The sequence below is a fragment of the Pyrgilauda ruficollis genome, unplaced genomic scaffold, assembly GCF_017590135.1.
Source record: "Pyrgilauda ruficollis isolate IOZ18807 unplaced genomic scaffold, ASM1759013v1 scaffold36, whole genome shotgun sequence".
Classification (NCBI taxonomy): Eukaryota; Metazoa; Chordata; class Aves; order Passeriformes; family Passeridae; genus Pyrgilauda; species Pyrgilauda ruficollis.
The window spans coordinates 2,895,677-2,918,180 of record NW_024525045.1 but is presented as its reverse complement, the minus strand read 5'-3'; the positions used below and the strand labels follow the sequence as shown (position 1 = coordinate 2,918,180).

The 22,504-nt window shown below is 37.8% G+C and overlaps 2 protein-coding genes across 17 annotated transcripts in view; both read right to left on the bottom strand.

Moving 5' to 3' along the window:
* Positions 1-8,751, bottom strand: part of XRN1 (5'-3' exoribonuclease 1) — a 36,473-nt gene extending 27,722 nt beyond the window's left edge. For 13 of the 16 annotated variants that reach the window (XR_005955797.1, XR_005955798.1, XR_005955800.1 and 10 more), the window contains exons 1-9: positions 8,156-8,460; positions 5,233-5,465; positions 3,866-3,963; positions 3,410-3,519; positions 3,197-3,307; positions 2,885-2,967; positions 728-815; positions 437-605; positions 156-223 (exon numbers count right to left, since the gene is read on the bottom strand). Coding sequence is in view for 12 of the 16 variants with exons in the window: in XM_041475654.1 (XP_041331588.1) it covers positions 156-223; positions 437-605; positions 728-815; positions 2,885-2,967; positions 3,197-3,307; positions 3,410-3,519; positions 3,866-3,963; positions 5,233-5,465; positions 8,156-8,230 (1,035 nt within the window). In the remaining 4 variants the exon portion in view is untranslated. Of the gene's footprint in view, positions 1-155; positions 224-436; positions 606-727; positions 816-2,884; positions 2,968-3,196; positions 3,308-3,409; positions 3,520-3,865; positions 3,964-5,232; positions 5,466-8,155; positions 8,461-8,499 lie in introns of those variants that run through there. The other 3 variants (XM_041475648.1, XM_041475655.1, XM_041475657.1) reach the window with 3 other exon arrangements.
* An 846-nt stretch (positions 8,752-9,597) lies between these two features.
* ATR (ATR serine/threonine kinase) overlaps positions 9,598-22,504 on the bottom strand; it is a 39,616-nt gene continuing 26,709 nt past the window's right edge. The window contains exons 33-47 of the mRNA XM_041475634.1: positions 21,907-22,083; positions 21,359-21,518; positions 20,650-20,829; positions 19,230-19,372; positions 18,729-18,826; positions 17,343-17,575; positions 16,527-16,661; positions 15,697-15,897; positions 15,247-15,390; positions 14,390-14,540; positions 13,559-13,715; positions 13,279-13,432; positions 12,207-12,358; positions 11,444-11,549; positions 9,598-10,161 (exon numbers count right to left, since the gene is read on the bottom strand). Of these exons, the coding sequence (XP_041331568.1) occupies positions 9,988-10,161; positions 11,444-11,549; positions 12,207-12,358; positions 13,279-13,432; positions 13,559-13,715; positions 14,390-14,540; positions 15,247-15,390; positions 15,697-15,897; positions 16,527-16,661; positions 17,343-17,575; positions 18,729-18,826; positions 19,230-19,372; positions 20,650-20,829; positions 21,359-21,518; positions 21,907-22,083 (2,365 nt within the window). The 3' untranslated portion in view covers positions 9,598-9,987. The remainder of the gene's footprint in view (positions 10,162-11,443; positions 11,550-12,206; positions 12,359-13,278; positions 13,433-13,558; positions 13,716-14,389; positions 14,541-15,246; positions 15,391-15,696; positions 15,898-16,526; positions 16,662-17,342; positions 17,576-18,728; positions 18,827-19,229; positions 19,373-20,649; positions 20,830-21,358; positions 21,519-21,906; positions 22,084-22,504) is intronic.

Genomic DNA, 22,504 nt, shown 5'->3' with positions numbered 1-22,504 from the left:
ACTGATTGGATTCCATCTGTTCAATGCTATAACAGCTGATTAAACCACCTGTAAAACACAGCCATTTAACAGTTCATTAAAACTACAGTATGGTGTATTTTAGGCTACCATACCGAGTTTAAATTCAACATTCTAAAAATTTCAAAGTTACTTACATCTGACAACCTGGTAAGATATTTCTCAAAACGTTCTAAATTCAGATGCCCATTTTCATTGATGTAACCTGTTGAAAAAATTAAGTATGCTTTTGAAGTAACAATTCAACAATTTTAAGACTTGTATTTAAATAATGCACAGGTAATAAAATGCAATCTTGCTGCCTCTCTGAGGAAAGCGTAGTAAATGCTAAACATTCTAATGTGAAAAACAAGTCAATAAATACCAATACATCAATGTTAATGCTTCTACTTTCCACAACTGAACTTAGTTTTCTCACCTCCCAGTTCTGGCAAGATAGCCATGTATGTTCTATAAAGTAGCGGCAGTGCATCATGATTAATGTGTAAATGAGGTAGATGAGGAATAAAATCATTTCCTACAAGGAAACCCATTAAGATCCAATCATCTATTATCCTTTCAATATCATATTCAAAAGAAATCTTGTCCTGGAGGAAAAAGAAAAATTATAAAAGAACAACACTCAGGAGTATAATTTTTGTTGTCATTTTTGCATAAAGACTTCACAAATTCACACATTTTTTCCCATCTCAGCTCCGTTAGAACTTACTTTTACTGGGGAAAATTCATAATCAATATATTCTCTCATCAGTGATAAGTGCAGTAAATGAAACGTGGTTTCCTCTGGTGCACACACTCTGTAAATTATTCAAACCACCAAGTTAATTATTTATAAACACACTTTCAACATTAACATTAGTAAGTCCAAGGATACCCAAACACAAGAAGTTTTACCAGGTTTCTATCTTTGTAGAAGAAATAATGTATAAACATTTCCCTGAATCTATTTTAGGATTAATCTGATTTGGTCCATAAAATTTTGCAGTAGCATCTTCTGAACACCAGATGTGATTATATGGAGAAGAACTAACTTAGAGAACAGCTGTGTGGAGTTCCATGCTGCAGTAACTAGTTCCTAAATCCTTATCCCATTGCTCAAAAAAGACAAACTAGCCTAACTTAATACCAAGCTTCACCATTTTAAGGTATTTTCTAACTAGTCTGAATAAAAACAGAGTACACAGATTTCCAGCTAAACCAGCTGGGTTACATTTCTAGTCATTTGAAATGTAAGAGATGAATATGCTCAACTTGAAAACATGCTCTGTATGTATTATTTCGTGGCCTCAATGCAGCACTAGAAGAACAACAAACCTACTGTTTGTTTATGGCATAGGCAACACATATTATGCCTTCCTTTCTTCTCTTTGCTAAAACTGCTTGTAAAAACCCTAAGCCAACATTAGCCCCAAATCAATTAATACCTACACCAAAAGACAAATGACCTAAATTATGTATTTCAAATTAATAAAGGACTACTTCACCTTGTAGATACTATAACTAGCTAAGACCACCTCTAATGACAAACCAGCACAAATACTTGCGTCTTCACACATAAATAGGAAATTTCAGAAATGATCCCAAAAGGAACATGTGTGTGACAGCAGCCTTCAGATAAACTCATGTAAGACAAACCCTGAGCTACACTGGGCTTCAGAATCAATTAGGCCATTTTTAAAATGCAATTTTCATACTGGTATTAAAGAACTTTGGCAACCAGGTTGATACTATAAAACTCTAGAGACATTCTGCCCTTACTCTTCATTGCACTGGACTTGAAAATCCTGATAAGCAATTTATCTCAATGAAAAAAATCGTGGCGATATACAAATTTGTACATATTTTTAGGATTTTCAAATTTCAAACTGTAAGTATGTATGTATATAAGTATAATGAACAAAATGACTCAGAAATTACAACATGGAAAAATGCTGGGGGGCGGGGGGAGGGAAATAAATAACACTTTGCCTTTTGATTTCATAGTTTCACTAATGAATCTTTCAAAAAGCAATCACACACTTATTTAACATTATTTTATTTTTTAGAAAGGTAAAACCAAGGGTTTACTTTTATTAGATGTATGGTCTTTAAAAATACTGCAGCACTGCATGCCAACACTACCCGTGAGTATTACTGAAATGTTGACTGCAAAGTCTGAAAAGAAAGTGTATTTCTGATGTTCATCATATTATCCTTGGCAATAAAATATTCCTTTATTAGCAAAAATTACACATTTATCTAAACACTTATGATTAATCCTGTGTTATCCAAAATCCTTTCAGTGTCAGAATTGTTTATTTGTGTCTCTCCCATCTTCTACCTTTATATACCCAATATATGCTTAAGGTCCTTCAAAGAAGGAACCCAGCCCCAGTAACAGTTATAAATTATTCCTGCATTACTTCAGCACAGCTCCAGGTACACACACAGCTCTGGAACAAGTCACCATCTTCTGACTGTTTATAGACCACAAGTTATTTCAATTGGGCAAACCCTGAATAACAGCATTTATCCAGCCATTTCAAGAGAGTTTATTTTAGTAATGGAAACAATGTCAATACAGCCCAGGTTGCTCCATTATTACATGAAGAAAAAGTAAAACAGACCAAAGTTTTAAGGATTTTTTTAATCAGCCGTTCTGACAGCATACCTTTTTCCACATAAACCAATTCAAATGAAGAATTCAGCACGATGATTTCCCTAATTTCATGACTATTCTAACCCAAAAATAAAGTAAGACTTCATTAAATTACTATGCAATCAATAAAAGAAAACCCAAATCACCACACACCTGTTTTAGTCACCCAGTATGTTTTGGATTTAATTTCATCATAAATAAAATAAGAGTAAAGTTAAATCAATTCACCTTTGAGCCTTTTTACCACCAAATCTGACTTCTTCTCTTAAGAGCGCAAAGTGTGCCTCATGACTTGTTAATCCCAGCATTATCTATTACAAAGAGATATCAGAAAGATCTTACTTTTTAAATTTTTTTAAACCTTTCAAGCAGTATAAAGAAATTTTGATGTTTGGTTTCATTACAAATTCAAAAGTTTGCAGAAATACAAAATGACATGCTTGTTTCAAGCCATTTTAAAACCCTATGAGCTTAGGAAGATATCAAAAATGTAGACACTTGATAAATCCCTGCTGTTTGTATTATTTTAATTGCACATACCAAGTCAGCATCTAAGCCATAGAGACAGTGTCTTGTGTTTGGATCATGATGGGGCTTTGCTTTTTCTGATCTGATGAACTCCATAATTTTATGCTCACCTTCCCCTGGAGTCTGGACACCAAAAAAAAAAAATCACAAAAAAAAATTCAGCAGTAAGTACTACTCTGTACAAGAAAAAATATTTAAAATAGGATAGTAAGAAAATATAATGACCTCATGGCCTGATAAGTAGACTGTTATTCCTTGCCAGGATTTGTCTGTGGAAATCTTCATATTTACAAAATATTTAAGATGTTCATTCAATCTGGCCATGAATTCAGTTCCTGAAAACAGAAACCTAAGTTAGAGTTTTTCGCTAGTTTGCATTTACATATCAGAAACATTAAAAAAATGCCAACAAATAAAACTTCTGCCAGAGATGAAGGGGATGACTGGTTTCTTTCCTAAGACATTTCACATTTTACATAGTAATCTAAAAAATGTTTAGACTGAGACAGTATTCCAACCCTACTGAATATTACTAAAACTTTTGTACAAACTTACCCAAACGCCTTTATTGATTCAGTCTTCTATTTTTTAAAAAACATGCCTAAACATAGGAAAATAGTACCAAAATACAGATGACAAACCATAAATGCTTTAATTTAAATAACCAACAAGTTATCTTACCTGGTGTAATACAGTTGGAGTCAAATCTGGCTTCTGTAGGGAGAGTTTCTCCCTTTTCCAATGCCTTTTTTATTTTGTCCTCTGCCTCTTTTGCTGATCTAAAACAAAACAGCATTGGAGAGAGTGTAGAGAACAAATCTTCTTATTCAAATGTTAATATCCTAAGTACAGCTTTTTGACAAAATAAATACAGTTAAATATTTAGAGTGCTTAATAAATAAAAAAGGATAGACATTGAATACCTGAATAGTTTCAAGTTATTTCTGATACAACTAAGGTGGTTTAAAAATAGCACTTTTTTCATAGAAATGTGACAATCTGTTACTATTCAAATGCAGTTAGTATTTAGATTACCAAGGTGATCATACAATGGTTGATCACAATGAATGGCTATTAATGTTGAAACAACAGGAATATTTGTTATCTAAACATCTGAAAATGCTACCCTAGAACAAAAACTGTAACATAATTAAACAAAGCAGCAGGTGGAATTCCAAAAGAGTCATGAGAGAACAATTTACCATGCCCAGTAACTGAGAAATTAACAAACACCATGCTAGACTTTCTTGGCTAAGAATTTCCTAAACATTTCTGAACCAGAAATAAAGTAACCACCAAAGTCTTAGGTTTTTGTCTGGCCGTCAATTCTGCTACAATTTTCTATTGAGAAGTCTTAATCTTCGCTTCGTCTCAACCTCCTTTATTCCTTAAAAAAAAATTACTTCAAAAAGCAAATCACAAAAAAAAAAAATCCACTTGCTTGAAAATATTTTCTCTTGTTCCTTTCCTGCAGCTTGTTTATGCTGCATTTCATTCACTGTCCCAGTACTGTCTGACCACTGCCTATTTTTCCTTATAGCAATCTTAAAAAAGCTTCCAAATCTCCCAAAACATTACTGCAATTCTTAATCTACTTGTAGCTCTGTATCTGAGCTAGCTTGTTAACTGGTATCAACAGGAGAGCAGTTTCACTAGAAACTTGATTTTTCTATGACTTCCACTACAGCTACCAAATAGGCATATCTAGAACTAGCACTCACAAATACTAAAGACTCTCACAGGTCATTATGAAGCATTTGGAAACATCTGAAAGAGCTCCACTGCAGAATTGTTTCACAGAAAATTTCGTAAGAAATTTCATATCACCAAGTTCCACATACACAGAAAAAAATTTACGTAACAAGCAAACTTTCCTTTTGGAATCCTGATTTTAACATTTTACAGGTAGTTACCCTCATTCAATTAAAACTACTGTCAAAGGCACAAGCACTCGCCATCTCTTTTACTTTGCATGGCACACATTTCAGTAAGTGGGTTCTTTTTAGCGTTTACTATCCTCAAGACAGAGTCAGAACCAATCTTCTTACCTAAAACGTCTCCCACGCTGCTGATTCATTTTTGCTCTTGGAGCTACTCCATCAACCGCCATAAAGAAAACCTTTCTTGGCTTAATAATGCGAAATAGTACTTCCAAATAGTGAAAAATATTGGCAAAAATCTTATCTTCTGAGATTCTGAAGTGAACATCATCATCGTTTGGATGTGAACACTGATGTATAATGCCATTCATGTCCAGGTACAAGTTGTCAAATTCTGGAATCTATAAACACCACAGTTAGTACCACTTGGGGAATGCAGCCACTGCCCAAGGCACACCTGAGAGCACTCTGGAAATGAGCTGAGGTGGGAAGACCTCTGTGGAACCTCCTGCACACCAACAGGCTGAGTAAGAACCTCTGCACTGGGTATAGGTTTGCCTGCCCATGAAATCTGTTACTATGATTTTTCTCAGTGAGCCAAGTCAGCTGAACAGATTCCTACTTTATCTTGGCTGTTTCTGGAACCCCAGGACTTTTGTCCCTTTGCTCAGACCATCTTCTACATTGTAAAATGGAAAGGCAAACCAAAACCACTGTTTTCAGGAAGATTTTTTTTTTTCATTTTTGTAAGCCTGTACATTTAATCGATTCAACCTTTCACAGCTGCACTACAAACAATAAAAACTACAAAACTAAGTATGCAATTCCCAACAATATTTCCAAGCAAATCTGGCTTAAGAACCTTTAGAGTTCTCCTCCTGTTCAGCAGCTCCTACCCCAACCACTACATGCTGTCTCTTCAGCTATGCTTGTGAGTGTCTTTGAGTCTAGAGAGTGGAAATTAGCACCAAAAGCAGAGAGTTGGCAATAATAACAACAATTTCTTACCCAGACTTTCCAAACAGACTTTCTTTTTCCTTCTAGTTCTCTGCTCTTCTAACAGCCTTATCTATAGCAGTCACACATTCATTTAAAGGAAAAAAAAAAAGCCTTCCCAAATGTACACAAGCAACATATAGAGAACAAACACTGGGAAACGTATGACAAAGGGGCCCGTACTACCTCAGTGTTACCAAAATGCACCACAAGAGCAAGTGACATGAAACAAATCTATTCCCTAATCCCCCAGTAAGACTGCTCACAGAATCCCCCCCATCATCACATCTAGGAAAAGGCACTGCCAACTTGTTACAGTTTTCTATAGCACTGCTGCTGACACATCTTAAAATGTTGGGCTTGCATTTATCCTCCAGATACAAGAGAAATCTGTCTTAAAAAGAGGAAAAGGTGAGGGTAAGAAATTAGAGGCAGGATCAGGAATGATCAGCCACTCAACTGCTGTAACTAGTCTTCTGGTGCACATCATGATCTTTAGTATGGTTAAACTCAGAGACCAAACTGCTCTCAATGCTTTCAGATAAGTGAGCAGGGCAGTGCACAGGCAGCATTTTAAAGAGACAAAACCTAAAGCTTTTACATGGAAGCAACATGCATAAAAGATCCTATGTTTTCTTCAAGAAGCACAGCTATAATATGGTTTAACAATAATGCTGTTTTACATAGATAGGCCTTTCAATTTGTTTTTTTCTTTCTGTTTTTTCTTTCTGTTTTTTTTTGGGTTTTTTTTTTTTTTTTTTTTTTTTTTTTTTTTACTCAGCATATGCTCTAGATGCCAGTATATGTCAGTTTGTATGTTCAAGTGATCTGGAAGGGTTAAGTCATGTTTACTGTTTATCTTAAGAGCTATAACTGCCTCTTTCAGAAGATAGCAAGGGTAGCACGCCCTGCTGCCTTTCCCCTGGTTAGAGCAGACACTGCTGCCTCCTCAGCTTGCCATAGTTCTTCGCCACAAGTTTAAAGATGTGCGAGCAGCCCAGGCTTCTAAGGAAACAGCAGAAAAGGCAGCATAAACTGCTGCTGCTTGCTACACAGACACTTCAGAGAAGGCCAACAGATCATAAGCAAAGCCTTAAGCTTTGAAAACTGCTTTAAAACTAGCAGGTAAGGCCAAACATCCAGGTTGGGAATCACTTGAGCTGGGCATCTGTGGCAACTGACACAACAGCTATTTAATCTTTAAAAATCACAGGTGTTTAGGGAAAACGTATTAATATTCAAACATACTCTCAATCATCACCTATCTCAGAACATCCTTACTCAATCTATAAAACCACATCTGTGACACCAGCTGAAAATGATAATTAGAAGCGCTTGTATCCAACAGGTACCAAACATGACATCTCTGAAGAGATGACGTCTTTGTCCAGCTGTTAGAAGTACGATTTACGGCTTTCGTTTTCCAGGCTTGAACACACTTCCCGGTTTAACTGCTAACACAAACTGTCCGACGCAAGCGACAACAAGGAAACGCAGCAGAGCTGTAAAACCTGTCCCTCGTCATTACCGCGCCATTGGTCCTCAGCAGCTGTAACTTTTTCTGAGCCCAACAAGGAGTAAACTCCGACCTTGGGCTCCCCGCGGGTGCTGAGGCAGCACGGCGGAGCTGCCGAGGGGACTCGGAGCGAGAGGAGAGAGCCCGGCGGGGCAGCCGGGCACGGCACGGGCCGGGACCCGCCGCGGGCCGGCCACTCGCCGGGGGAACAGGGCACTGTGGCTCCGGGACTGCTGAAACCATCGCCGGCCCCAGCCGCGGGCTCCGGGCACTGCTGCCCGCCAGCGGCGGGCTCGGCCCGGACAGGCGGGCTGTCAGGGGGCACCGAACGCCTCGCCCGCTCCCCAGCGATCGCCCACCGCCGTCCCACCACTTTCGGCCGCCCCCGCTGAGCCGCAGCCGCCTCCCTGCGCCGCCCCGGCTGTGGGCCAACCGGCCTGGGCTGGGACTCGGTCCCGCAGGGCCGGCCGGGGACGAGGCCCGCGCGCTCGTCCCCCTCCCTCATCCCGCCGAGGGGCCGGTCAGGACCCCCCCCGGGGCGGGCCCGTGTCAGGCAGCGCCGCTCCGCCCCCAGCTCACCTGATGCTCCTTCAGCACCTGGCTGAGGCAGGGGTACCGCTCCGAGATCCACCGGTAGAACTTGGGGACCCCCATGGCCACAGCTCCCCGCCGCCTTCACAGCCCCGCCGGAACCAAACACCGCGGGCCGCGCTCCGCCCTCCTTCCGGCGCGCCGCGCTGACAGCGGCCGAGCGCCCGCACCACCGAGAGCGAGCGGGCACAGAGCGGCGCCGGAGCGGGGCGGGCCCGGCCGGGGCGGGGCGGGAGCGGGGCGGGCCCGGGCCGGCTCCCACCTCTGGGCCGCCTCACCGCCGCGGGGCCCCGTTGCCCTGCCCCAGCCCGGGGCCCCGTCCCGGCTCCCACCTCCGGGCCGCCTCACCGCCGCGGGGCCCGCGAGCACAGCCAACGCGCGGGTCCCCGTTGCCCCCTGCCCCAGCCCGGGGCCCCGTCCCCCTGCCCCGGGCAGCAGCTCTGCTCCCCGCGCATGGCAACGCCCGGTGCAACAGCTCCCCGGGCGGCTCTCCGCGCTCCGATAAACTGATAAAGCCTGGGAAAAACAACAGAACGTCAGCACGCAAACACAACACCGGAAAAGATCACTGCATGTTCCAAATATTTTACTAGGAAAGCTCGTCACGTTTATGGGACAGTGACAACACTTCTAGACTACCCACTAGACGGACAGAGAAACAAACTCCTTAGAAACAGCTGCAGACCTAATATTTTACTTTCCCAAACCTCTGGATTTCAGCTGAACAGAAGAAACACTCGATGTCACACCACCGCGTGAGCCTGTGTTCAAAACCTAACAGCGTTCTTTGTTTCTCAGAATAGCAGAAACAAAAGCACTGTACAAAAATTCTAATGATAGCCTACTGTAGGTTAAAAGGGTATAATTTTTCTCTATTTCCCCCCACCCCTCATTTCCCTGTAATTTGGATGCCCAGAAAGCAAGCATTTATGTAAGTTAGCATTTGCCTTTCAACCATATTTTAGTCTACTCTTGTCTGCGCTGAAACACCTTTTCTGAAATGGAGTCTGAAAAACGCTCCCTAGAGCCGTGCTTTTTCCAGGGGAGGAAGAGGGGATGCAGAAGGCTCTGAGGAGCCTACACAGATGTTACAGGCACAGCTGCAACCACCTGCCTGCTGCCTTACAGCCACACTGCCAGGGTCCTCCAGCTCCCAGCTTTGTGCTGTGTCCTTCAGGAGGGTTTTTTAGAGCACTGCACTCAAGGGCTAAGGAAACAGAGGGCTAAGGTTCAGAACATAGAACCACATAGAACCACTTTATCAGTTTACTCATGCTAAGATTTAAGATCCCAGAAGATTTCCTAGAGATAGCCAGGCAACATGGAAGAAAGTTGTAGAAAACTCTACTGCTGGGAAGAAATACTAGTAATTTTTAGAAAGTCCTTCTGAATATGAGTACAAAAGTTGAAATAACCACTTTACATCCTAGCAGTATTAAACTTCATTGCTTTATTTTCTAATCTAAGCCAAATGAGAAACATGTTTACAAAAATATACAGTACTTTATAGAGTGCATCTGTCAACATCATGAAAATCTTTCATGTAGTCAGAGACTTGCATAGTCTACTTTTTAAGCAGTTCTTATGTACTGCCTTCTATGTGTGTACAAAAGGTAAGTCCTAGCACCTTACACATCTGCATTCATAGCATCCTTGCAAGGGCACTGTACATTTTACACAGATTTTGGAAGACCATAAGCCTGTTGTTCTGCTTGCGGCCAAAAATCAACAGAAGTAACCAGGTACCACTGACTGATTCCTTCCCAACAATATTATAGCTAGAGCACTTGTGCATGCTATCATTCCAAAGGGAACAAATATCACATATATGGAGCCCAGCCCATATACATCTGGCAGAGCAGGTTGTCATCACTTGCTTCTTGAATGAGGTAGTGAACATGCCCTTCAATAGACAAAGGTAATCCTTTGATTCTGTTTCTAGTCTTAATGACGCCTTGCAGCCGTTGTTCTATATCAAGGACGTGGGTTTTGGCCTGGAAGGAAGAAAAAAAAAATTGGTACTATTAATGAACTTTCACTTCTCAAAATAAAATCAGTATTTCTTAGGATGTGTTTGAAATCATATTATAATTTAATACAAAATCCAGATGCCTATACCAGCTACATTGAAAACACTTTTAAGAGCAATTCTCCAGAATGGATATATTATTGGTCAAGCTATATTGGTCTGCCTTACATTTTTACAGTTAAAAGTTACCAAAGGAGACGGAAAGAGCCATGAAAATATATTTGAGAATTGTTAGAAAGCTTTATTGGATAAAATTAATTTCAAATAAATGCAACATTTTCCTAGCCATGTTCCTGGAATTCTGAATAAAATTTAAGTCTGGAAAATTTATGTCAAAATTTGAGCATCTCAAAATGAGCTGTTCCAAGGCCCACTGGAGTTGCTGGTTCATACCAATTACACATCTTCTTCTAAAGCTCAAGCATAATGTTGGCACTCCTCCAGAAAAAGCAGTTAACATATACAATTATGTGGGTTGTCTTGTAAAACAAAATTCTTGTAAAAGAATGTAGACACAGCCTGGTTAGTAACTGTTTGAAGACCAGGAGAATTTCTGTGCTGAAACAGACCAGGTAAGTTCTTTGTTGTCATACAGTTTCAGTAATGTAGTTTTTCCTTATTTTAGCTGTTGTGTTTGTCAGTGCTCCCTAAGTATTTCTGCTATTACACATTTATTTTCATTTAAAAAAATAAACCAAACCAAAAATAGAAAGGGACAAATCAGAAATTTTGCACAGAGGGAAGATAATAAAAATTAAGCTATACTTTGGATGAATAATCTTCAGCAGCAGCTAATAATGAAACAGTATGAAATTTTTATCACATAATTCTTTATATGTACGAAGGCACATTATTTATTCAGTAATAAACATCCACTCAGGAAAAGCATAAAAATACACATGGAAAGGACTCCAGATGTTACCATCACTGTAAATCTGGAGGACTCAGCAAGTGAGGGGTAACAAGACCCATTGCTTCTGCTGATATTGTCCTTGATTTAGTAACACCAACATGAGAATTACAGGCTTTTTTGTTTGGTTCTTTAGTAGATAAATTACATTTTTTATCAGTTAGAAAAATCTCTTTATAGATAAAAAATATGAACAGAGAGACAATCAAGAACAACAAGATAAATTTTTAAATGGAAAAAAAAAAAGAAAATTTGAAGTTTCAATTAGGAAATACGTAATTCGTAACAACAATAATGGACATTTGAATACCTTAGGTTGTGTTTATTTTAAACTCACCTTTTCATTGACAACTTCTCCAGTTTCATTCACCTGGGCCTTTGTATTCCCTTTAACAGGTTTACTCCATTCAACAAGAGGATCATGGAGAAAAGTCTTTAAGACACTAAATAAATAAAAAATTTAGAAAAGGATATGATATATAAAATTAATTTAATTTTCAAAACACAAACACTGGCAGGAGCCTGTAGTTAGTGTTGAATATTTATACTGCTTTTATTTAGCTCCATGCCATTGTGAGAGTGTGTCGATGTGTTCGTGGGTCCCAGGACGAGGGAAGAGAGGAATCTGATTCCATATTTCTTAGAAGGCTGATTTATTATATTATGATATTATACTATATTAAAAGTGCTATACTAAAGCTATACTAAACTATGGAGAGAAAATAATACATCAGAAGGCTAGGAAAGGAATGAATAATAAAAACTCGTGACTGCTCAGAGCCTTGACACAGCTGGGCCATGATTGGTCAGCAAGTAAAAACAATTCACATGAGACCAATCAAAGATGCACCTGCTGGTAAACCATCTCCAGACCACATTCCACAGCCATCAGATAGTTATTGTTTACATTTCTTTTCTGAGGCTTCTCAGCTTCTCAGGAGAAAATCCTAGCGAAAGGATTTTCATAAAATATCACAGTGACAAGAGTGAGCTGCAGGACAGGCATATGCTGGAACTGGCACGTTCCCCAGCAGTTAGTGTTTCACACGTTTGGACTACAGACAGCTTGGAGGAGTTTGTAGCAGCAGCAGTGGCCATACCTCATCAGAGGCTCCCTCTGGTCTCGCATCAGCCTCAGGGTGACTTCACAGGCTCTTCGGAAGAGCCCTTCAGTTCCCATGGGACCCATCCCGTTAACCATGTTGTGAGTGAGGCGGAAAGGAACGATTTCCGGAACTTCAAAAGTTTCTCCCTTTACATTGAGAAAAAAAGGTATGCCCTAAGTGTTTTAAGCATTATTAAAGAGTAACATTTGCACTGGCTTTAAGTTTTTTCCTCTGCCTTTGCCAGTGGCAGTTTCCATGCTGGCAAGAGATGTTTGCTCAGCTTACAGTCCTACTCAGATAAGGGAAAATTACAGTGAGTAAAAGATAACATTGTCCAAATAACCTCTTTTCCTGTTTTAACACACTAATACAGGGTATAAAATTTTGTTCTTAAATATATATTTATGCTCTGTAGTCTCATTGCAAAATGCTAACTTTTCTTAAAACGTTTAAGAAAACATTTTAAAAACATTTTTAAAAATTGTTATATAGGACAATGTTATGTTAATTTAGACTTACTAAAAAGAAACCAGAAGAAATAACAATATTTCTGCCTCACTTATCAGAATTAAAAAGGCCACATGTCCCACACCAAAAACATCTTTCAATTGGAACACCAAAACTCCAAATCCCAATCTGGCCACAATTTCTGGTGTTTATTTTGCAGAACCGTTGGAATTTCTGTGCTGAATTTGTGTAAGAGAGAACAAGAAATTCTCCACAGCAGCAGAATTCTGAATGTAGCAATTACAGTTTTGTTTGGAGGGTGATAGTGGAGACAGGAGAGTCACAAAATATAAACAGTCTAAAATTTGGGCTGTTTCAGTGTATCCACATCAGGTCATCTGATACTGGCTAAATCAAAAAGGTGGTTTTCATTGAATGCAGTAGACAGAACAATCACATCCTCTTTATATATCCCAGGCTTTTTTGGGATATAAATACAAGACAAAGTGAGACAAAGAACACAATGGATATGTTAAAGTAAAAACTTGGAAAAAAAATTCCAAGACAGTAGAAATTTATAAATTATATGCATATAATATACAGAGGTGGCATTTCTCACCTTATTGAAAAGGCAATTGAAATCCACGTGCACACACTCCCCAGTGAAAGAATCAAACAGGATGTTCTCCCCGTGGCGGTCTCCCAGGCCCAGGATGTAGCCCACCATGGACATGACGGCAACGGAGCGGCAGTAGGCTGACCTGCTGTTGTACCTGTGAGACAGAGCAGGCAGCTCTGAGGCACTGCTGCCTCAGCTGGCCTCATCCTGTGATCCTGTTAATTCTTAGGGAAATACACAAAGTACATGTTCTTGAGCTGACCCAACCCCAGTCACTCACCATGAAGTAGGGTCAGGAAATGTTCTAAGAAACCATTCATGAAAGAGAGGAGGGTGACGAGGCAGAAGGACTTCTTTGAACATTTTCAGCTTTTCAGGCAAAGGTGCTGACTTGGGAAGCATGTGCTGCCGCAGTTCTTTCCCAGTCATATAGATACCTGCAACAGACTTCCTCAGTTAGGCAGAAGAAATCCCCAGATAGCGAACCTTATATGTATATTACAGTGTGGTAATTTAAAGAAAATAACTGTCTCCTGAAGTTGAAATAAATGATCAAATGAAAAATAATCTACAAACCATGTTGGTTGTGGGGTACAGAGAAGTTTTTCCCCAAACTTTTATTGCACTGATCAGGAAGCTGCTTTGTTAAAAAGAAATTCAAAAGAAATCTGATATTTTCTCTGTAAAGCTGCTGTATTCCTAACCTTGATTCAATTGTATATTATCTTAATTATCTCACATAAATGTAACAAATGAAAAATAACAAATCAAATCTGAGAAAAAGTTCACCGTATTTTTTATTGTTCAGTACTGCACATACATCCCCGTGCTGCTGAAACAATTTACATCACTGTATGTAAGAAAATATTAAGATGCCTGTGGTATCAGTTCTTGTAAGGAACTTGTTCATTGCAAGCACCAACTCTGTTCCATTTAAGAGCAAAAGTCTACCACACATATGAATAATATATTGCTGATAGATAAAAATACATGTGACTACATCTTCCTAGAATTTAGCCTGACTCTTGCCATTTGTTTCACTTACTTAATAAGATACAAGCCCTTTAAAAATATCTTGAAACTTTTACTATATTCTAATATATTTCTTTACCTTTCTCCTTATAAAGTTTAATCAGGATATTTCTTAGACCAGCAGTGTTATTCACCCACTCAATTATGCCACATTCATCATTTAATGGAATCACTGCGTAGGTGCGGATATGGAGCTCTCGCCTACGGGACTCCGCATCTTTTCTTAAGCACTATTCACAAAAGGAAAATGAGATTAACACAGAAAAGAGATAGGATCAAAATGGATCTATAGCATTTACATTCTATCTATAACTACTTTCTAATCACACAATCTAGAATTTACAAATCCAAGCTCCACAGTCTGGAATAGGTCAAATGAAATCAAAATGTGCATCTGTTCTCCAAAGTAAATCTAAGAAAAGTGGATTTTGCAATAAAATACTCAAATTGTCTAACTTGTACATGGCTTAAATCCCTTAAAAGCAATATTTGAAATAGATCTTTTATTGTTTCAGAGATGCTGTCATTTGATTTAACCTCACAGGAGACATAGTACCTTAACCTTAAGCATATTCTTGAAAAGCAAAATAGAACTAAAATAAGATATATGGCAACACTTCAGTAAGAAATAATTAATTTACCTCTTTTATAAAATATATTAGAAATTACTAAATAAGAACTATTAAGCTTGACAGCAGAAAGTCTGCAGATATTTATTTATTGTAAATAACCTGTCCTGTCTATTTTTGTTGGAATAAGCAATTGTTTTGGCAGAATATTGTAATTTGTTACTGTTTTCACAAGCCTGTAAGAAGTCATACAATATCAATTGCTACTGTTGTTTTGCTAAAGCTAAATTGGCTTTTTTTGTTAGATAGCTCAGTGTTCTGTCCTGCTCAATAAGTATAATGCACCTGATTGTCTCATTCATCAAACCTTATTAATAAGGGAGTTGAATTCCATGAGCCGACAGTCTTTTCTCAGATCATCTTTTGGCTTGCACATCATAATGTAAGATTTCCCATCTGAACCTTTCAAGGTGATCTTTTTTGGCTTTTGAAGCGAGGCAAGAATTTCCACCTAAAGAAAAATGAACTTCTTTACTAACATCTGTATCAAAATAAAGTGTGTAATTGTAATAAACCACTGCAACCAATTGTGTTAGCACTTCCACAGAGCTGCTGCACATTAACCTCAGACCAAATCTTTATCTGATTCCAAGGGGCCACACCTGCCTCAGGCTGCTGTGACAGAAGCCACTCAACTTCCACAGAGGTAATTATGGAATTTCCTACTTCCTCCTCCCATTTCTAGAGAAGAGAGATATATTTGCAGCTATGTTTATTTAACATGAAGTGAAAAAGCAGGTGACAACTAGAGGCTTACCGCATCATCAAAGCCTGCAATGTAGGCCCAGCAGCCAGGAAAAGGGTCATGGTTAGCATGGGTACCAGGAATTGAAGGAAGAGTTGGTATCATTACAGATTGTAAGGGAATGAGAATTTCACTGAATGTGTGCTCTTCTACTAATCTTTTCAGTGTTTTGAAATGAATACTCATGCTTAATGTTGAGTTGTTTCCATCAACCTTGAAAAAAAAAGATGACCAAAGTCAGAAATAACCTTTAAAGTTAACAAACACTTAAAATAATACTTTTCATATTAACTAATACATAGACTAGAATAATAAATGCTGATTGTACAAGAACAGCAAGCTACATTTCAAATTAAATAATCAAGAAGTAAATCTATCTGGCTGATACAACAGACATTTTTCACTTTGAATAGAAATACAGAATAATGAAAGAATTAATTTAGTTGTAGCTTTATTAACAAGTTGATTTGTTCATAAAAGCACAACCACCCTATTTTTACAGTAAAACTCTGAAAATTAATGGGCATGAATGATATGTGAAATTACAAAACAATGTAAAGTCCATGCACTGTTACACAAGCCATTATGTACTGAAAGATTTTGCGGTGTGCTTGAGTTAGAGCTATTTTAAATCTTTTACAATTTAGTGTGGTTTCTGCTAAACTACATTAATACAATTAATTGATAATGATTATTATTGATCTATAATTATTAATATACTAATTTATTAATAATATAATTGATATTATGAATTGGCTAATGAAAACAATCAGAAGCAGCTTTTGCATGACATTCTTGAATAATCCTACAACGTGCACTCATTTGTTTATTTTTGTAGGTACCGGTTTGTTGCAGAGTTCCAGCAGCTTGTCTGTAAGGCGTGTGGCATCTCCAATAAATTTTGCTAAAGATTCCTTCATGTGAATAGCTTTGTTTAGAATTTCCTTACATCTATTGACTCGCATAGGGTAAGAGGACTGAAAAAAAGGGAAAGTTAAATTTTGTTAAACAAAGAGCTGAAGAATCCCCCAGTAATTAATATTCTTTCCTCATTGCTTATCATATTTAATATCTAGAGAAGGAGGTACTTCAATTGAAAAGCTGAAGTGGTACTGTTGGTAGGTGTGTGGGGGTTACTTCTGAAACCATTCTTGGGAGTCCCACAACATAAAGGCCAATATTCAAGAATATCTCAGTGTATCCTGAATGTTATTTCACCAGCCTCAAGAAACAGTATGCAGCACGCTTCCCAGTCTGCTTTGGAATGACCTTACTGCTAAGTAATTACTTGTACATCTATCTACTAAGTTGATTCTTTGATTATAGGACTGAAAGTACTATAACACAATTTGTAAATGCAACAAAATCTGTTGCCCATAACTACACAATTCATCAGCTATTTGTTATTTAAATTTCCTTTCCTAGTACACCATACAAGTTTGGATGCATATTAGCATTCCAATTTGGAACATTTAAACTGTAATATCTGAATTAAGACTGCAATAAAATAATTTGTAGTGATGGCACTGATATCCTCTTCTACAAATGAGACTCTCAAATCCTTCTTATCAGCTTAGAGTAAAATGGGTTATATTTACATTTCTGAGAAAAACAGTTTTGTAAACTTAATAAAGGTGTAGCTATACATATCAAGGTACCTTGGATACAGCTGTCATCATCCACATTGCTTGCTGTGGATAGGCTAAAAACACCTTAGCAACAATCACCATCAGAACTGCAAAGACTTCGTCATGAGAATGGCAGATTCGGGAGATGAGCTGAGAAAAGGCTGTCAGGAACTGGTAAGGTGCCAGGTGATTTGTGTGCTCTGTAATCACCTTGTTTATTTTAGCCAGATCATTTTTCATTTGAACACGTTCTGAACGACCTGCTGAAAAATGAAAAGACCATATTAATGGTTCTCCCCACTGGAAATGGAAAGTCACTTAAATCAAGGCTATAGAATAATATTTTGTTGGCAATTTCATAAGCAAAAAAAATTGAAGGCAACTAAAAAGCTCCAACTGTAAAATTCTTTTTAACACAGCATACAGTCACTGAATACATACACTGTTTAACTAAGCAGAATACCAGGAAATTAAATCTCCTTACACTCCTAAAATGACTTCTCTAAAATGATACAGTGGCATAGATCAGACTAAAAACACTCTATGTATTTGCCTGATAAAAGGATTCCAATGTTCTTTAGTGGAGAGGAAATGAAGAAAGTCTTTCCATGGGATGAAATTAGCACATCTGCTCCTATCTCCACCCCTGCCCCTGAGGACCCAGCTTGAGTTTCACATCAGCACCTGAGAGAGTGCAGGATCTGATGTGCCTGCAGCCAAACAGTTGACCTGAGTGTGTAGAATGAGTACATGATCAAGGAGCACAACTGTCTGCTTCACTCCAGACCTGCAAGCAATATTTGCAATTTTCATTTGTACCAGAATCTCCCACCTGAAGTGTGTGTGGTGTTAATTTCTCATGCCTTCATGCTGCTGCCTACAAGATTTTTGTCCTCTTTGTTTCAGTAAAATGAGGTGGAAAATTTCAGTAAAATTCTTTCAAAGACTGGAAGCAAAAATTTTGAAAAAAAACCAAAAAACCCAAGGCCTACTATAGCAAGTGCATACCTTCTTTCAAAGACTGGAAGCAAAAATTTTGAAAAAAAAAAAAAAAAAAACCCCAAGGCCTACTGTAGCAAGTGCATACAAAACTATTACTCATCACTCATGAGGCACCTTAAAAGTGGTGACCAGGGGCATGCAAGGATTGTCCCTGTATCTAATGCCTTCAGTTACCCAAGGAACAATGTTGTCTCACTATATACTTGAAAAAATTCTGGAAGATTTAATTAAAATAGTTAATACTCTACTGCATATTAACATCCTGTATTTTACAAGAATAGTAATATTTTCTTGTTTCCATATAGCCTCAGGCAATAAATCTAAACAAAAAACTGTAAATATACTTCACTGTTCTTTCAATCATCCATTCAAAAGAATGGCATGGGAACTATGTACTGGGAAAAAATTTTCTACCTTTATCACATTCATATGCTTTTGCTCCAAAGTCCAGCCATAAAGACAGCATTCTTGGCATTGACTGATAAATGAATTGGTTTCCATACTGCAGAGACCTGTGATTACATGTTAAATCAAAGTATGTTAATGATATATATTAGAAGTAATACAAATTTTACATTCTCATTTGTTTAATATTCCGTTCTAACTTGAGAAATTTATGTCAGCATTTTAATGCATCTGCAACAACCAAGAAATATACAAAGGGTTTGTTTTTATTTCTCAAAACCACAGATTAAATAATTAATGGTCTGACAAAAGACATAATTGGTTTGTCAGAAGTAAAATTAATTATGTATGAAAACAAAAAGGAATCATGTAGTCCTCTGTTTTACAATAGTGCATAAAAATTGGAGTCAGTCTGAATTGGTGAAAGACAATATATTCCTACAGAAATGGGTTTTTTTCCCAGTATAATTGTCATCCTTTTACAGAAAACAAGCAAAGTTTCCCTCTAACCTCCCAAAGTGATGAACTATGTATCTAATCAGATCTCCTTGTTTTTCCATCTTGTTGTCAGTTACCATCGGCATTAATTTATCATAGTATTTTGCAAGATAAAAATGTCCATCTTCCCATTCTGGTAAGAAAACTGTAACATCCTGCAACATCAAAATGACATAATTACTTCTGAGAGGATGCTAACTTAAAAATATAAAAAATAAAAATAAATATTCTCAAGAAACAATCTCATATTAGTTATGTTGTGCAGAGTACGTGCAAAAAAATTATTAATTGTTAACCCTAATTTTGCCTCAAGATACTCTACAAACCAGAAATCCATTTTCAAAATACATTTTGGTTTTGGAGACAGACAATTCAAGATAAGGGATTCCTGAACTAGGAAAGATCATATTTTCATTAAAATCAGGTTCCTCGTCCTAATAACTCAGTACTGGGTTTCTCAGAGCTTTTTGAAAAGTGAAACAGTATGATGTTAACAGCTGGACTCTATCATCTTCCTGACCTTAATGAATCTATGATTCCATATTTTTCCACACTTTTCCTTCTAAATCATGACGTTTAAAAGAAAAAGAAAAAATTGTGTGACATGTATCAGAAAAGAAATAATTGGTGAGAGGGACATCCCTTATCTAATAACACTGGCTTCTTTCCTGTGCCAATACTTCGAGAGAGTACTGAGTGTTAAGTGTTTTCATGGAATCCACTGAAATTTCATTTGTTTACATTATTTCAACCCTCATTTGATTTGATACATTTACATTTTTCTCCAAATGACTTTTACAGAAGCATGTTATCTAGTAAGACAGCAGTAACTATTAGCAGTATCAAATGCCAAAAGTTGGACAGGAGACATGCTGCTTTTAAGGAAGCATAAACATCTGCATCTCCTACTGTTTCAGAAGGCAATATTAATCAATGCCAAAAAGTATTTCACAGGCATCACAAGATGGAGCATGCAGTGCTGTATTGTTTAAGAAGATCATACCAGTTGTCCCTTTTTCTAGTTCTTCAGAGACTGGAAGCACATTTATATCACACTTACAAGTCACTACCAGAGAGAGAAATAACACTGAAGAATAGTGCAATGGATCACCAAGTCAACTCAGTATTTGGAGTAGTCACATTTTAGTGAGGAATTCTAATCTGTGCAAGCATGAGAAAAAAGCCATACTTCTGTAACTTGTTTATTTAAAAAGAATTATATGAACTATAGTCTTTGTACTGATGTGTTACATTAAACCTGGTTAAGACAGGTAAATCTTTACAAGAACTGCTTCCCTCCTACAACGGATGCACTGTTTAACCCATTTATGTTATACTTGATTGACACCATCAGGAGCAGAACAACAGCTTATTTAAGAAATACATTTTTATTCAAAGCTCCTGCCTTGTTAACAGTAGTATTCCAGATTACCTTATACTTTTTCATGACTGCATTGCTTTCAAAGTTAGCAGTTTCCTCCATAAATCTGCCCACTAGCAGCATTGCCCGACCATGGATGAGCTGATTTTTGCTATTGCAGGGTGCTTTATTTTCAGGGAAGCATAACTCAACCCCCTTCTGGAGAACAATTAGTGCTTCATGAACCTCACCCTAAGAGAAAGACAGAAAACATTTTACATACTTTGAATAAGAGAGATGCAAAACTTCCCTCTTAGAGCTGTTATTAAGGCAAAGCCTACGTCCCCAATTGTGTTCTAGGCTGTTCTGGCTGTGGTAACTGAATATTACTAACTTCAAATGCTTCTTGTATTCCTTGTTATCTCAGCATTGTTGTGCCTTTAGGTGTACCACAGTAATTTCTCTCATGTTTGCTGGCTACTGCTATTAGTTAAAAGAAAACAAATTAAGAAGAGATTTACTATTAAGATAATGTAAATTTGCCTGGGCTGCATTGGCAGAGACAGGTAATCCACCAGTTTAATACAAGGGTGCCAGGAAGGTCAATGGATACAGAACAGGGCTGACCAACACCTGGAGGATCAGCTGCAATGTGCTGATAGTCCCAGCTGACATATCTTGTTTTACATATGCTGATTGTGTGCCATTTTTTTCTTGAAGAAAATTAAAAATATTATTTTCTTGCACATAGGAAATTAAATTCCATTTTTGTTTTCCTTACCTTGGACCAGAGCCACTTTGCTCTTTCTACATAGAGTTCTGAGAGTGTTGATTCCCCAGCATTCAGCAGAGCATTATAGGCAGTCTGGTGATGCCCAGCTTTCCTTGCAACTCTGGCACTCTGGAGCCAACACTGACCAACAAGCTCACTGTAATCCTGGCTGCAGAGACATTTCAGCAGAAAATGAAACATTTCTATTTTGAACGCTACTTTAAAATCTGAAGTAAAAATCACAACATATTGAAACATAAGGTGAATGTTTCAAGAAGTTATATACTACATAACGATAATTTAAAACTATTTTAATACATTTGTTTCACCTTTTTTTTCCATTTAGGACTAGAAACTAATATACTTTCTCCCTGTTTCTTGCTTCTTTTTCCTTTAGACACTGCTTCTCCTCCTTATTTTGAAGGTACATAATATTGGAGGGCTGCTTTTGTCTAGAACAAATTCCCGGAGTTTTATCTTCTCTCTTCTAACATATACATGGAAATGCAGAGTATCATTGAGAATACAACACAGACAAGAAACAGTCATGTCCTCACCTTTTACTGAGACTAAGCAAAGCCCTTCTCAGTGCTAAAATGGGTTCTTTTGCTCTGTAAGAGTTTTGGGTCATTTCAATACGAGCACACCAGTTCAGGGAATCTCTACTGTGGTCACCATCTGGTTGCTGAAACATTGGCCCAATGCTGTGTTCCAACTCACACAGCATATGCAACCTGTGTTAGCAAAATAAAGGCAAAAAACTGGTGAGAATTGATTGCTGTTTGAGATACATGCAAATCTTACAAAGTTTTTGCAATTTTCTTTCTAAAATTTGGCCCTGTAAATAATGTCACCCAGGAAGACTTATTCTAAAAAGCAAAAATGCAGTAAAATCAAGCACACAAAATCCAAGATTTATAAACTGATTAGTTTTTTTCCTCAATATTTCTTTGTCAAGCTGCTGAAGAGAGAGACAATGTAGATCACCCAGAGAGGAAGTCAATCTTTAGGAAGAGTATTTCTATCTATTACTTTTGGCAACAATTCTTCAGAAAGTCTGACATTTTCAACAAATCCCATTTTAAAAGCAATATACTTTTACTTAAAGTGAAGTTACTCCATTTATTTTAAAATACCATTACTGTTAATATCTGT